At 43.8% G+C, this 16,404-nt stretch overlaps 1 protein-coding gene across 1 annotated transcript; it reads right to left on the bottom strand.

The window, feature by feature from the left end:
• Window positions 1-949: 949 nt before the first annotated feature.
• On the bottom strand, window positions 950-16,343 carry POGLUT1 (protein O-glucosyltransferase 1). Its single transcript, XM_042868241.1, has 11 exons — window positions 16,259-16,343; window positions 15,404-15,494; window positions 13,503-13,646; window positions 12,915-13,050; window positions 10,767-10,888; window positions 9,154-9,213; window positions 8,020-8,119; window positions 7,179-7,237; window positions 4,428-4,595; window positions 3,872-3,928; window positions 950-3,233 (listed from the first exon to the last, which is right to left on the bottom strand). The coding sequence occupies exons 1-11, from the start codon at window positions 16,341-16,343 to the stop codon at window positions 3,077-3,079; spliced, it is 1,179 nt and encodes a 392-aa protein (XP_042724175.1). The 3' UTR covers window positions 950-3,076.
• Between the last annotated feature and the right edge of the window lie 61 nt (window positions 16,344-16,404).

The raw sequence follows: 16,404 nt of genomic DNA, 5'->3' as shown, positions 1-16,404 counted from the left end.
CCCTCCCGGCGGCGGCGCTGAGCGAGCACCGCAGCGCCCCCAGCTCCACGGCGGGGCGGGCCGGCAGTGCGAGGGCTCGGGAGCTCCTAGCCGGGTGACCGAGCTTCCCCGTGTGTGGAGGGGAGGGGAAGCGCCCCTCGGCCTTTGGTCTCTTATTGGCTTCCGATTTCCTATCACACGGCGCAGTGCCTGGTGGCCGCCCCCATCGCTGGAGGCGCTCGGGGTTGGATGGGCCCTGGGCGTCCCGAGTTGGGGGGCAGCCCTGCCGATGGCAGGGGGTCGGGGCTGGGTGGGCTGCGAGGTCCCTTCCGACCCAAACCATCCTGTGGTGCAGTGAACACGACCCACCACCTGGGCCTTCACTTGTGCTTTCCGATAGCAGATGTGGCCCAGCAGCAGTGCCACTATCACAGCCCACCGAGACCTCTGCCAGCTTTTGGTTTTACCCTTTTGTTTCTTATGGTTGTAACCAGTTGGAAGGCTACAGATTCCTGTTCTTGTGTGGGTCTCCGGCGCTGTGGCAGTGCATCTTACATGTGCTTACAAGCGCTGTGCAGAACATCCTTCACATCCCAACCTTTATCTAAACCGCAGTCCTGAGGGAAGTCCCATCACCTTTAGGAGCGACCTCCCCGCCATTCAGGCTCCATCCTGTTGGGGAGGAGTGGGGGCAGTTACTCATGGCTGTTCTAGGAAAGTGGCAAAGGAAGCAGAGGAGTCACCAGTTAACGCAAGCAATCACTCAGAAAAAGTTTTCAGTCACCGTCACGCATGACTTGGCAACGTGGATGGGCATATTCCTCAGATTCCACTGAGACGCCCTAAAGATACTGTCAAAGAGGAAAAAAAAAGCAACACAAAAAGACAAAACTTCCCCTTCTCATTGAGACAGCTGGGGACTATCCAGATCTTTTCTTGCAATTCTGAGAAATAATGCACCCAGCAACAGTTCATTTTTTGTTTGTTTTAATCCAAAAGCACATTACTAAAAATGGTTTAAAAATACTATACAGAGTTGTGTCCATTTCTCAGGTTGCTGAGCTTCATTGGCTAAAAATACAAAACCAGAAAACCCTTTCCACTTGTACTCAACCCTTTTCCTCTGAAACCAAGCTATTTTAACACCCTAATTTGTTTTCTGTGCCCACAGTGGCACAGAGCCGCATATGGCTCTAGCAGCTTCACTGGTACCACTGATAGTTACATCCCTGCTCCTGGAAAGGGCAGTGCTGCTGAGGTCTCTGAGTGCGTATGTGTTGCGAGTGTACTTGGAGCTTCTTGACTGTGTTTTCTTCTCTGATCCAAAATGACTACAGAGAAAACTACAAGCTGCTGTTACTGTTCCCTTCCATTAAGGTGCTGCTTCCTAAGACATGACTGAGGCCACTTTGTAAGTGAGGGAGCTCAGCAGAGATGCAGAGGCATCCCCTGAATCCCATGCTGCTGCCACCCCTGCTGTTGCAGCCAGAGGGAGCAGTCTGCTTCTCTGCACTCCAACAGGCTTAGGCACCCAGATGCCAGGAAGGCCAAGACCTGTGTTCTGCTGACAGACGGCCCCTGACACCCAAAGGATGTCTGGGACAACGGCTGCTCTGGCCCTGCTCAGGCAGACATTCTGCAGCACAGAAGGAGCAGTGATCCCAAAGCAAGTGACTCACAGCTGCAGGGGACCAGACAGGTTAGGAAGTACAGCGTAGCTCTGTGCTACTCAAAAACTTGTTTTAATGCAAGGCTTTGACATTACAGTAAGTAGGAGAAACGAAGCCAGTCTGGATGCCAGAGAACACACTGCTTCCTCCCAGGTCTCTCTCAGCTCAGAAAAGATAGAGCATTTTGGGAATTGTATTCCTTATGAGCTGAGCAGCCTGCAGTTGGCATAAAAACGCTTAGCACAAGCAACCTATGACTGAATTTAAGATGAACAATGTGAGGAGTAGTTGCCTCTGTGTGACTTGAAGGCATTCCCTCAAGCAGACTGAGAGAAAGGGAGCCTAACAGCTGGGTGTAAGAAAAGGGAATGTTGAACTGAGCAGAGGTGTCACCAGCCTTAAAATGAAAGATTACAGAAGAGGATCAGAGCAGAGAATCTATGAATATGTAGAAGAAAAAAAAAGAACAGCCCGATCTACCTCTGTGTACATTTTCTCCAAGTTCTTAAGGGTCCCAGGATGTCTGGCCAGCAGACTGCTGAGACCTTGATAACACAGCCTCAGTTTTGCGTGGCTGTGCATGGATCCAGCTCAGTGCCCCACAGTGGAGGCAGTCTTTATCTCAGCTGCTTGACTGTCCACTACTCAGGCCAAGCATTATGGCAGTGCTATCGTCACCAGCCATTCCCTTGTGAGGTAGGTAATTTACCTGTGCAAGGATAATTTGTCCTTTTAATGGCCCATCAAAGTCTGCCATCGACCTTAAAAACTTGACCTAAACATCACAAACCTAAACTCTAAGCTATCTAAAAAGGTTACCTCAAATCCCAGTACCTGCTCCTGTCAGTGAATACCTAATATCCCAAGTGCTATCACACAGATGAGAGAACACTGACCACTGCCAAAAATGGACACGTATCTCCCAGCTGAGCATAGCAAACACTACCTTGCCATGAGTACAGAGGACTTGGCAAAAGGTCCAGTAAAATGAACAGCAAGGCATCTCATTGACTGAATAGGATTTAGGATCATTCTGAGACAGGCAGTAACAAAATCCCAAATGACTGTGGCTCTGGGCAGCCTGGTCTGGTGGTTGGTGACCCTGCACATAGCAGGGGGATTGAAACTACATGATCGTTGTGGTCCTTTTCAACCCAGGCCATTCTATGATTCTGCAACAACACTCTTCCAGGCATGAGCATAACCAGCCCAGCACACAGCCATACTCCAACCTTCAACTTACTGTTCTTATGGCAACAGTAGACCCGGGTCCCAGTGCATGGGAATAATTTTAAAGTTAGCCTATTGGTGCTCTCTGCAGTTTTAGTGTAAAGAATAATAAATCTGAGAGAACCAGAAAGAAGACACACCCATCTTCAGATTTCCAGAGAGATCAGGTTGAGCTGAAGGAAAAAGCAGAGAAGCCTCTACAGTTCCGTTTTCAACCATTCAGAAGTGATCTCACTGTAGTTCTTCCTCCTTTTCACTTTGTAAGTCAAGGTTTGGGAATATTCTGACAACAGATGCTCCCAGTAGCAAGAGACATCCTCCATCTGCAAGTGTTCAGTGATGAATTGGCGTCCCCTGGAGACACACAAGGCACAGTCAGAACCAATTTCCAGTTCCTACAAGAGTTTTTGGTTTTGTTTCATATGCATATCAACTTTCACTCTTCTGTTTTGTTTTGTTTTTTTTTCCAAATGAGAAACAACATGCATTGCTCCGTACCGTCTATTTCCATTTCCCAATCTTCACTCACTCTTATGACTCTGACACTTGCACTGCTTTTGTTATCCTCAAGATGGTATTTGTTATCTGGGATAATAAATATCAACTTTTACATATCAGATGCAGCCTAAGCAGCAGTGCAACATGCTGCTTCAGAAGGCAGTTTCTGCTATCCTGGGTATATAATGGTTTTAATGCAGACGTAGCTCCCAGGGGCCAACTCACTTCATACTGAGACAGAAGCTCCTAACATCTGATAGCTTTCAGTGGGGTTCCTGACACAGGTCACATCTGAACTGAAGACCTAAACACACAATCTCCAGGTCCCCCCGTTTGTTATAAGGTCTCTAAAACTCCCGCTGTTATTGCAGAAGGAAAATATACTTTACCCTATTAGTATTAGGCTGGCTTTGATAGGTAACCTCTTCAAAAGCTGCGTAAGAAAATGTTTTGGAAGAAGAATGCCTGACAAACAGAAAGGACACACAACTTACCTCTCTGCAATTTCCTGTGCTATGTTGTCATTTTCCTTTGCAAACTGCAACAGCTCCCTAAAATGCAGACAAAAAATGTTATGAAACAACTAGCTTAGTGGGGAACTACAACTCAGCTAAACTATTGCAGAGGATGAGATTAAGGATTTAGAGCTGGGCAAAGATTTGAGATCACAGAAGAATCTTGTCATTCATATTTGTTCCGTATCAGTCCTGGACAGCATGCTGAAACCCAGCAGCTAACACATTTCCAGCCCAGTAATATGTTCTCCTTCCTCTTATCTGTGTTTCTGTGCTCACTTCAGAGATATTTAAGTACCTAATGCCTGCTGATTTCAGTGAGGGTGAGACACCTTATGTACCCCAGTGAAACCACATTCTGTAAGAAATACACACAAATGGTTCTCTGAGTACGATAATAAAGCAAAAAGAACACGACCTCCAAGAGTCTTTGATGGACAGGAGCAGAGGCTCCTCTTCCCAAACAGAGCAGTGTTGCCTTGTGCCATGCCTTGTGCCATGCCTTGTCCCACTGGGCATAGCTAGGGTCACACACCTGACATCAGAGAGATTTGATTTGACTGGGATGTAGTGGACCCAGGGCTTCAGCTGTTGATAGAAGAACTCCAACCACTCTTCTCCAACGTGAAAGACGAGTGAACCACACAGGAAGAGGTGTTTCAACCGGAAACTGGCGGCCACTCCCCGGAAATTAAACAGATACCTTTAGAAGGTGAAGAAAAGAGGTTACACCTGGCATTCTGTGAGAAAATACCCAAAGAAACCAGACTCTGAGTACTGATAACACTTTCTCACTGGTCATAGCACAAGTAAACTGAAGTTGAAGATGCTCTAGGTGAGTTTCTGGTGCTGAACAGAATGTAGGGAGGAAATCTAGGAGAAAGACCTGGCTATGGCAAACCAAATGAGGCTTCACCAACCACTGCCTAGAAGGCATGGAACATCACACCTTGGATGCTATTTCTGTGGCTCTACACTACTGACAAAAGACTGTTCCCATGAGGAGCTTTTCCCCGATTTTACTGTCTTGAAATGAGCTTTTTTGTCCATTGTTCTGCTTTTCTGTATCTATTCAGCCTTTTTTTTTTTTCTTTTCTTTTTTTATCTTCTGAGATCCTGCTTTAATCTGAAGCTAATTGTTTCACATTAACTTGGGAATGCAACCCTAGGAGGTTAAACAGACTAGCACAAAACAGATGGACTTTGCAGATAACAAAGAATCAACAACCTTGTTTTCAGTATATTCTGCCAAGTTAGTAAAACGGGCTTGACTGGGGGTGATTTCTCTTAGCAAAATGCATCTCAGAGACACGTTTGTTTGTTTGCTTCCTTGTTTTTTCAAACCCACATTTCTCCAATTATATGGAAAGCTGTTTTTCCTGTGGGTAAAACCCCTCAGTACATGGAACTACTCTTTGAAGTCAAACATTTTGGGCTGGGGGAAGGGAGTCCTTTAACATAGCTGTTTTTGGGTGAGATGGGGATATAGCTAAACTTGATTCAGCAGTAAGTGAAAGGAATTTAATCTGAAATTAATTTGCATTCTTTGTATTATCTAAGAGCTCAAGGCAGGGATAAGGAGCACACTGTACTAGGAATTGAACAATGATATTAGATACAGAACAAGAACAGTTCTAGAAGTAAGAAAATAACTGTCCAGCTTTAGCTCCCACCATCTGTGACTATAGCAGAAATGCTAAATCACGTCTTGAAGCAGTGATTGAGCACCTGGTGGGAAGGCAGGGCCAACCAGGGGAACTCAGGTGCAAGCAATGCAGCTGAGTGACTGGAAGGGGTGGAGCCAGGATCCAGCTCTTTCCAGACCTCATTTAAGGGCTGGCAGTGGAGATCCCTACCTACTGGAGGTCTTCTAAAGGTAAGCAGTTTTTGTTTCTTTATTTCTGTGTCTGTAGTTTCTGTATTTGGACTTGTTCTCATTTACTATAGCCTAGCTAGAATTGTGCAACTCTGCAATTATTACTGTACTTTCCATCACATTAGAGTGACATCAGCTAATTCACTGAGGGCTGCTCTCAGACAGACCCATATAGCACCTACATGGAAGCAAGCAGGTGAGACATTCTTGTTGCCCCTACTAGTCCCTGCCTCTCACCACCTCCAGCTAGAAGCGTGGCTTCTGAGTTAGGCAATCTGACTACAACCCCTCTTCTTGTAGCTGTGTCTTTCCACTGACAAACTGAAGTCAGTAATGTAGCACAGGAATGCTGTAAGGGCTAGTCATCCAGAACAGACTCCATAGAGTCTGTGTGCTGCTGCTGATAATGACTACTGATAATGATTGGGGCTGAGACAAAACAGTGAGAGTGTCTTAGCCCATGCTGTACGATGGCTTACAAACCAGCAGGAGTTCAGGGAAGTCTATGTGTAACAGAAGGGAGAAATCTGGGCAACAGTTTAGTGAAAAATCGAATGAGACAAGTCAGTCACGTTTGCACAAAAACACACATTCAGCCAAATGACTGAGTTCTTAAAAGAGCATACTTTAGATGGTAGAGTTGCAACTGAAGGATTTCAAACCAAAAGGAAAATCAAAACAGCAGACATAAAAATAAATACAAAATAAGTCTGTATTTTTACACAGAAAGCCACATAAGTATTATACCAAAAACCCCTCCCTAAAGTAGTTAAAATATAAAACCCTCTGTAAATCAAAACCACGTTCTCCAAGACAACACTGAAAGTATGAATCAGTACTATATCTGCTCCATCACACCTTAGGTTCTCTCTTTTAATGTACACATCTAATGGCAACATTTGTCCCAGTAGGCATATGAAGGCACAGTTCCTCAGTTCCTTATGTCTTTAACAGATAGCAAAGCTATTACTGTAGCACACACATACATGCATGCACACAACAATGGAATATATAGGTTGGAACAGAAATAGAAAGAAAAACATCTAGTAAGCCCTACTGACTTAAAAACAAACAAAAAAGAAAAAATGCTCCTCTCCCCTCAAAAAATAACCAGAAAGCATAAAAATAAATGCATTTTCTAACCGTGTGCTTATTAGCAGTTTAAGATCTCTCCTAAAAGCACTTTATTTCTCCTGATGTGACAGAGGAAAGCTGGCACTGACAAAGGCCATGCTACGCTCCCTAATTTTCAGCTGCTATATGCCTGTTCACAAGCTTCCTTGTCTGTGTGGAGCTGGTTGCTGGATTAGATCTTAAAATGAAAAGAGACAATACACCGTGCAAGACCGTGCAAGTAAAGAAAGAAATAACCCGTAGCCCTTAAACAACTTTACTCTTCAGAGCTCTTACTTGTATTTGCAGTGATCAACCAGTGGAATTTCTTTTGCAGGAGGCTTCCCCAAGGTGTCCTTAAAGAGAACATAAAAAAAAAAAACTCTAAGTTTTTTACATTGATTTCAAGTTCATTTTCCTTCTCAGTTACAGATAAAGATGAAGTCACAAACCCCCCCGTCCATACTGCTGAGGAAACTTTCTCTGGTGGGCTTTTAGAAGCATTATGAAGAGCTGAGCCCTTTCAAACAGGAAAAAAGTTACATTAAATTGCCTGTAAACAAATGCCAAACCAAACACATTAAATGATAAATTTTTAGTTGGCAGCTACAGAACTGAAAACAGCTTGGGACAATGGACTGTGTGAAGCCAAGTGTAACTGGATTAGCCAAGACAGTCTGGAGAGGGCTGGGCTGTGCAAAAAGTATGGAACTAGAAAGTTACTAGCAACAGTTATCAGAATGTTACCAGCAGCAAGACAAAGAGATGGAGATGACAGAAAAAGGTTTAGAAAGACTGACAGCAATATGCAGGCAGCTTGGGGTTAGAAGGGGAAGAAGTTGGCTAATTTTTCAGGAATGGAAGAGGAGAGAACTGGCATTGATTCATTTTCTTATCTCTGCTGGCTTTCTTGATCAGAAAGCACAGATGGGGGAGAAAAAAAAAAAGGTTGGCCTGGTGGGCTCTAGGGACTGCTTCCTTTCATCCACCAGAGAGCTGTGGCTATCAGCAGACTTACAAGCGTCCCTCCTGCTACGGGATCACTCATAACTCCCCAACAAGATGCATCTCAATCATTCAAAGCCTTTGGCTACCCTTTCTGGTCCTCACACTCAGAAGACAGACAACACCCACACACCTTCTCAGATTTCCAAGCCTGGTTTTTGGTGTACTCTGCATCAACGAGTTCTGGGTTTTCTCGGGACAGCAGAATGAGGGGATCCCTTTCGGAGCTCGTCCTGCACAAGAAATGCCACCAATTATTGCCAAAGCATTTCACCCAACACAACTACCCAAATATGGGACTCAAGACAGCTTCTTTTTCAGGTTGATCTCAGTATGCCCCCAGGAAGCATCATTAAGTGCCAACCATCTAGTGCATGTCTGTCCAATGGTAGTCTGATATTAGTAGGAGAAAAGATCCAAGGCCTAATTTCTTTCTTTCACTTCTAGTAAATAGTTAATGCTATTATTTAAGCAGTTCCCAGGACAAATCGGTAGAGATGTTGTTTCCTTTGGGCTTTATACTGATGAGTGCCAAATACTTAACTATTTTCTAAGTCGGAGAGCTAGGAGATGCTAAACATGTTCAGCCATGCTCCCTCTCACACCATTTTAAACCCTTGCTGATGAACAAGGTCAAGACATCTGTCTTAGTTTCAGTTGGGACAGGATTGCTCGGAGCGTCTGATATGATGCTTTGTTTTAGTTTGAGGAGAAAAACGATGCTGATAACACACTAATGTTTATAGTTGTTGCTGAGCGTTATTATACAGAGCTGTGGCCATTCTGGTTTCTTAGCAAAGAGCTGGGAGAGGATAGAACAAGGACAAATGACCTTACTGGCCAAAGGAATATTCCATACCATATGACATCATGCAGAAGGAGAGTTTTAAAGGAGGTGGGAGTTCATCTTGCTCTCTTCCACTCACCGGGGGGGCTAGCTGGGCATTTGTTGATGGGTGGTGAGCAACTGCTTGCGCATCACTTGTTATATACATTTATACACATATAAATAGTTGTAGCTATTATCCTTTTCTTTTTTGTTCATTAAGAAAAAAAGCAGCAAATCCATGACAACTTGAGAGCTGAGGAGGGACTTTTTATAAGGATGTATAGCGACAGGATGAGGGGAAATGGCTTTAAACTGGAAGAGGGTAGATTTAGACTAGATATTAGCAAGAAATTCTTTGCTGTGATGGTGGTGAGACACTGGAACAGGTTGCCCAGTAAGGTTGTGGATGCCCACACACTGGAGGCGTGATGAACTCACCTGGACCCTCGGAAATATCCTTTAGAGATTTTTTTCTTCCACGGCCATTTTTCTGCAGATCTGAAATATTATTTGTACACGGCAATAAATTATTTGATCGATCAATGAAACAATGCTCTCATCAGTTTTCACAGCATGATCTCATTTTATTACTCTTTATTTTTTATGGAAATCATTTTCTTCATAACAGCAGAAAAACCTCTCTGCTAGGTCCAGTGAAAGCTTTTCCAGTGAATACAGTGGTCAAGATAATTTGATGTAGGCTACTTTTCAGAGCACCTTCTGGTGATAAAAATAAATTATACACAAACAACCTTGTTAAACCTACGCTTTTAAGGATATTAAAATTACCCTAAAATTTTAATCCAATTTTACATTCTTGCTTTATTTTTCTGTCCTTTATCGACTACAGATAGTGCAAAATGAATAATTTCTGGCCATTGTCATTTCCCATTTAAAAAAAAAAAAAAAAAAAAAGCCTAATATTTTGGATTTAAAACTCCAGGGCTTATACATTTAAAGTGAAACTCACTTGGGGGGAACAAACTGTGTTTTTCAAAATAACTATTCATGTGCTTTATTTTTGCCAAAGCAATAACCTGCCTCTCCCTAGGGAACCCTTTGTTGAACATTTTTGTTGCACCTCAGTCAACATGTGGGCATCCTGATCTCTGACATGACCTGTACAGGTCAAGCTTTATATCTGCTTGTAATCCGGTGACATAAGTGGGGTTCACTGAGAAAGCAAGAATAAATAAAAACTTCATTGGATTGTATTAAATTATATTAGGCATCAGCTATGGACTAGTCCCTTTCTCTCAAAATCTTCAGATTTTGAGGAAGGAAACATTGAGCCTAACTGATGCTAACTGATTGGCATCAAGCATGGTTTTTTTCTAGGTATGTTTCTATGCTCATTCACTGTTACATACTTTGTCACTCTCCAGAGGAAATAGCCCCTTATTCTGCTAACAGTTAAAGATCTTGCCAGAAGAAAGAACTCCTAGTCAGAAATATCTTCTGTCTTGCTGTCTTACTCTCAGCCAAGTGATTATTCTTGCTTTTTGGGAATGATTCCACATTTCTCTACTGCATAATACTCATGTGAAAGCAGACCTAAAGAAGGCTTTCCTTTACCATTCCAGGAGTTTATACAAACCTTCTAGATCATCCCTGCAGTAAAAACAAACAAACAAACAAAAAAATGTAGGTGGAAAAAAATCAAATTATTTCCATGCATCAAGGAAAATTTCTGCAGGCAAGAAATAACTCCTGCTTTATTGACAAACCTTGTCCCACCGAAAATGATAGCAATCAGGCCCTGATAGCATGAAGAATGTGAATACTTTGTCCTCTGCATTCCTTACGAAAGTGCTGGAAACAGAGCAGTTAATTATAACTTCTATTTACATCATCCAAGGTTTCCATGGAGAATTCTTATACAGCAGTTAGGCTGTATGCATCCAGCTAATGACAAGCAGCAGGACAGATCACCAGCCAACAACCTATGGCTTTGGACTTCACTGTTGCCCTAATGCTGCTCAGAGCTACGTGGCTTTCACTGTGGTTTTTGTTCTCCATTAAGCCTTCCCCTCTTCATTTCCTAAACATACCTTCTGAGGTCTTCTCTCATGAGGTCCCAGCGCCCCAAACCTGTTGGGTAAATTGGCCAAACAGCCGGTCCTCCTTCCCAAAACGTCCAGGCAGGATACATTATATCATTGTATTCAGCTGTCTGAAGAAAAAAGGAGAGTAATATAAGAATAATATTTATTTCAGTTTATTGACTGAGCTCATCAGCAATAATGATCCTTTGGGGAATTCCGAATGCTTTCCCTGTTCTATAAGCATCTATGAGAACTTTGTGGTCACCGTGGCACAGGTGGGGTTCATATGAACACAACTCAACAGAGAAAAGCCAGTGTGTTTCAACATGCATATTTGCTCTGACTGGGCCACTGGGCAAGCTTGAAGACCCTCTCCAACAAAAAGATTTTGAAAAGGCTATGTCTTGCTGCATGCCAACATGAAACTTTTATGTTAGAAAACAACAAAGATCCATGATATAGCTGATCACAGTAAATAACATGACACCTAAGCTCTGTTCAACTTTCTAAAGTCTTCTGTCTATGTGTAGCTACAAGTAAGTTGTACTGATCATAAGCTAAGAGGTATTATTTCCCTGTGATACAAGCACTTGTAAACTATCTGACATTTAAGTTTCCAGCAATTCAATTTATTCCAGCCTTCTCACCGACCGCTTGACAACTCACCACAACAAACATCCAGGTCATGTAAGGATTCCAGCTCCTCATTCCTATCTTAAGGCTTAAATCCTCATTTAATCAGAAGTAAAACGAGCACTTCAGTAAGACTAAATGCTTCCATGAACCCAGACTACAGGCTGCTTCTCTGCACTAATAATAAACTTTCTATCCAAATTATCCACCTGTCACCTGGAGATACTAGAGAACTTCCATGTCTAGATTCCAGTTAGGAATCTGGCATACACGACGTATGAAAAGAAACTGAGGACTGGGTTTGTTCATGCACAGGAAAAGGAGGCTTGGGGGAATCTAAATGCTGTCTTTTGCGACCTAATAGTGGCACCCAGAGAAGACAGAGGCAGACTCTTCAGAAGTGCACTGAGATAGACTAACTGGAAACAGATTGTTATTACAAATAAAGAAATTCCAGTTTAATAGTGGGAAACATGTTTTTTCATTCTGATACAGAGCATGTGCCCAGAGGTACCGCTGACATCCTGTTCCTGAAAATGCTCAGAACTGGACAGGATACAACAACAAACCAAGCGCTTGAATGTTAGTGCTTGCAATGCTGCATTGAAATTCTAAAGATAGTTTTAGGATGCCTGGGGACTAGGCAAAGGTTATGGATCATATTAGAGTTCAGACTGTTTAAGCTGAAGACCTGGGTTTAGGGTAATTTAGCAGAAATAGAACAGGGTCTGACCAAGCAAGAACAAATGATTTATTGCTTCTTTTTGCATCTTATGGTCTGCTGGGCTTCAGCCAAGTATGGGGCCATGGTCTGGACTGTAGAATTTGGGCATACTGGGGATACACTAAAACACAGCAAGATTTCCTAAAGTTAGAGTTGTAAGGATATTTTGTTGGCAAAGATGAGGCACTACCCTACAATCAGATTTAACAATGGAGAAGCAAGAAAACATATAGGAGGGCTTTCCAGTGTGGGAAGAGGGAACCAGAAAGCAAATGTCTGTAAGTCTGTCTGGCTCTGTGTGTGTGTATGTTTGGAAATGGAAAGAAGAATCCACAGGAAAGGGGTTCACAGGTGACAGCATTAATACAGAAAAAAAAAAGATATGAAACACTTATCTGTGGTCCAAAAACAGAACTGAAATATTTATATCGACTTAGCTGGCTGATAATGAAAAATCCTTAACAGTGCTGACAAGCTATGGCTACAATTTTAACAGAGGCATTGTAGTAAATCACAGTGATGTTGGCACATATCCCGTCCAGCTGCGCGTCATTCCACTGTGGTAGATGTACTTTTTTTGACCTGAAAGAGGAGCTAATGAGGGGAAAAGCTGTTCTATTAAATAAATCTGCAAGTCTGTCCACTAGAAAACTGGAAGCAGAAAGAAGCATAAAGAATAAAAAAGAACAATTTTGACACACAGGAAATCTGCGGGGAACCATCCTCAAAAATACGTTACCAAGAGAAAAGAGGACATGCATGTTTCAGAAATGCTCAGCTTTTAAAGATGTGCATACCTTACTGAAGGAGAAGACTGGGATAATGGGTTTCATCCACTTGGGGACCTGGGGGTAGTCTCTCACATTAATCACCATTTCCATGTCAGGGAGGCGGTTGATGATCTCATGAATGAAATGCTCAACTCCACTGCATCTGTGGAGAAATGACACATCTCACAAAGAGCCATAAGGAGAAGGAAGAATCCTTGAGTGTCTTGCAGGTATCTCTGTGCATCTCAGGAGCAGTAGAAACAGAAAGCCTGAGCCATACCACAGTGCAGGCTGGAACTGCCCATAGCAGCCTTTAAGCTCCAGTACAGTACAGACACATGTGTAGCAACACATCCTGTTAAACCTGACTTGATCTGCATCTTTCTCTGGGATCCCACAGTCAACTAGCACTCTTATACAGAAGTGCAACAATGACACATCTTGCCTACATTCAGTCCTCAGATATAATTTCCTAGGCTCCTGTCCTGATAAGGAATTGAGACCTTGAAAAGACATACCATTATGCTCAGTGACTTGCAACTTGGCAGGGTTGGAAGTACTGGAAGTATTCTCATGTCCCAGGTACGGAGACAGGATCTTCTGCGTGGCTCTTACCTTGCAGGGAACATGCAGTCATGTTCACGGTACAGCTTGTTCTTAATGATTTGGTAGTGCGTGCCGAGCTTCCGGCTCACCGCGTCTGATATTGCCTCTTTGGAAATGCCACTTCGAAAAGGAGCCAGGTCCTGTTTCCAGACACTGAAACAAAACACTTAGCCATCATTAGGTACATCAAGGGGATGCTGCACATTAAGTTACTGCAGCATTCGCGAGAGGTTTCTAGTTACGACAAGCTCTATGTGGCTTCCAGTTCTGCTACACATGGCAGAACAGGATTCAACTCAAGTCACTTGAAACAGCCACTACTCTGAGACTCCAAAGTCCCAGCTTTGCTCTATGATGATCTATGTGCTGTTTGCCTGAACAGAAAGCACTGGACTTTCAAACTAAATCAATGTGATTCACTGTAGTCATTCTTCCAAAAACCAAACGGGCCTTAAAGACCCTGACAGATTATGGACAAATGCTGAAAGCCTTTCAGTTCACTTAAATTTTAGAGTTCTGAAGCTTGTGTTCTGGATTTCCAACAATGATGGGCCACACCAAGGCCAAATTCCTCACTAAATGTTATGCACTTACATTATGAAAAAGGAAGTAATAGTCTAGTCACAAGGATTACTGGGTAATGCTGCATACAAAGAAAGCTAGTCCAGGAGAACAAGCCTATGTAGAGTGTATTCTGTGATATCTGCATGTCATTGGTGAGCTCCTAGAGTGCACTATGAAAATATAAACCTAACCAATATGTCAAAATACAGACACAGAATGCAGTTTATATACAGTCTAAAGGCCCCCACATCCAACTGCTTGGAGCGGCTAACAATTGTTCTCAGACTGTAACAGTCAAGGAGAGTTCCCCTCTACTTTTTAGTAGGATACTGCATCAATGGCTTGGTTTAATGCAACACTGCACAGACCCATCTGAAAGGCTTGAATCAAACAGGAGGGTGATCAAACACTGGCAAAGACTGCCCAGAGAGGTTGTGGGGTCTCTGGTCTGATTAGACCTGCCCTGTCCGTTTGCTCTAGGTGGCCCCGCTGGAACAGGGAGGTTGGACTTCCTGATCTCAAAAGGTTCCCTCCTACTTCAATGATTCTGTTATTCTGTATCAGACAGAAAAATGTAAACTACATAAAGAATTGTTACAGGCCTACAAAGTATATAAGCAGGGATGAAATGTAACAAGCTGGAGAACAGGAAAAAAGTTGAAGAGTTTTATAGTGCTTGGCCACCCAGACAGTGTAAATTTGACACAAGTAGAATCTGTTATCTAAGGAAAAGGATTGACTTTCACTGTTCTGCTGCACATTTGCATATCTCCAGATCAGCTATCAAAATGAACAGAATTTCTTAGTGTCATACAGTGTAAGTACTGTATTATCTTTCTGGATTCTTTAGTAATGCCTGTCACTGTAGAATACAAGTGTTCCCTAGCAAGTACCACACAGCATCATGCCAAAAGAATATGTGATCTGTAATGATCCTTAAACTATTTTAAAATATTTTGCAAGCACTTATTTCCTTCAATTTTATAAGTCCATCAGAAAAACTTGTTAACATTGTACCAGAGAGAGATTGCAGAGTGAATTTCCAATACAGAAATATCACCAGCTGTGTATGGAATTATTGTGTGATTATGTATGAGATGCTGATTCAGTTTATGTTGTTCAGTGACAGAGGACTACAAGGATGGTGGTCAATCTGCGGGTGGACACAACTTGTGCTGAAACTATGGAAGTTTCACACAAAGCCATTAACAAACTCCTTCTCGTATGGCTACAGATGTGCTACATTAGAGCCCAAATATTCTACAACTAACTCCTATCCATCAGTGCGATAAGTGCTGCGATCATGGCCATAATCCTGTCCAGTAAAAAGGAAACCAATCTCTTACCTTTGGTGGCAGCTACAATTCTCCTTTACACATGGCTTATAGACTTCTACAGCTCTGTTAATTTGATCAGTTATTGTTTTCCACTTGGCATCTAAAATACACAGAAAAGGCAAAGGGGTTAATTTGTTGAACAACCAGAGCAACCAGCAGAAGCTGAGCAGCACTTCTGCTCCAGCTGGCAGCAGGGCAATAGCAAGGCACCACGATCCTGGGGCACACTTCAGCCCGCACAGCTGAACTAGAGTGTGCCTGACACTGCCCCTGCCCCTGCTGGTGGAGTCCTGACCCTTCAGCCCACTGACACTGCCTGCTGAGCAGTGGCATCGGTTCCTTTAGCACAGCCTTGCTGCCTGCAGGCTGTGTAACCAAACTGCCTGAGTGCACATTAGAGAACCACAACTGTTGTGTTTGAGGTAGCTGCATCCCGTAACTACAAGGAACTGCTGGACTTTCCCCTGATCTCTGAAATGACTTTCTTGCTACAGTTAAGTGATGAAGGCAGAGAGAAAGAACAAATTCCAGTTTTCCCCAGCTGACAGATGGGAGGCATTCACATCGCTACCTCTGTACGCGCGAGGGGATGCACTGGCAGTGAGGAGATGACATCCTTCACCGGAGCACGCTGCCCACCGCCAACAGAGGAAAGGGGAGGGAAGGCCGGGGACCCAGCGGTGCCCACCGCCAGGCCACCAGATGCGGGTTGAGGGGGCGCTGGGACTGGCAGCCCCTCCCTATAAAAGGCAACCGGCCCCTTCCCTGCCTTCAGGGCGCGTGCTGCTCCCTACCACCCGTATGCACCGGCGGCTGCATCCCCAGCCCGGCCGCACCAGGCCACGACTCCCCTCCCTCGCTCACCTGCTGCCCCCCCCGCTGCCGCTCCCGAAGGCCATACGGCAGCGGCGGCCACCACCATCCACAGCGCCAGCGCTCCCCGCCCCATGCCGCTACCTGCGCTCCCCGCCGCCGGGGGGCGGTGACTCCCTAAGCAAAGATGGCGGCGG

This window comes from Lagopus leucura, unplaced genomic scaffold, assembly GCF_019238085.1.
Source record: "Lagopus leucura isolate 7727_CA_CO unplaced genomic scaffold, USGS_WTPT01 Super-Scaffold_100001, whole genome shotgun sequence".
Classification (NCBI taxonomy): Eukaryota; Metazoa; Chordata; class Aves; order Galliformes; family Phasianidae; genus Lagopus; species Lagopus leucura.
The sequence above is the reverse complement of the archived record's forward strand: the minus strand, read 5'-3'. Positions and strand labels throughout refer to the sequence as shown.

What these genes read in the sequence shown, in the direction of transcription:
- POGLUT1 (XM_042868241.1), bottom strand. Translation starts at nt 16,343, where the DNA reads ATGGGGCGGGGAGCGCTGGCGCTGTGGATGGTGGTGGCCGCCGCTGCC. An exon ending in GACTGCATGTTCCCTGCAAG is followed by an intron (nt 13,051 to 13,502) that starts GTAAGAGCCACG and finishes ATTTCTCCACAG; the next exon opens with ATGCAGTGGAGTTGAGCATT. An exon ending in CAGTCTTCTCCTTCAGTAAG is followed by an intron (nt 10,889 to 12,914) that starts GTATGCACATCT and finishes TTTTTTCTTCAG; the next exon opens with ACAGCTGAATACAATGATAT.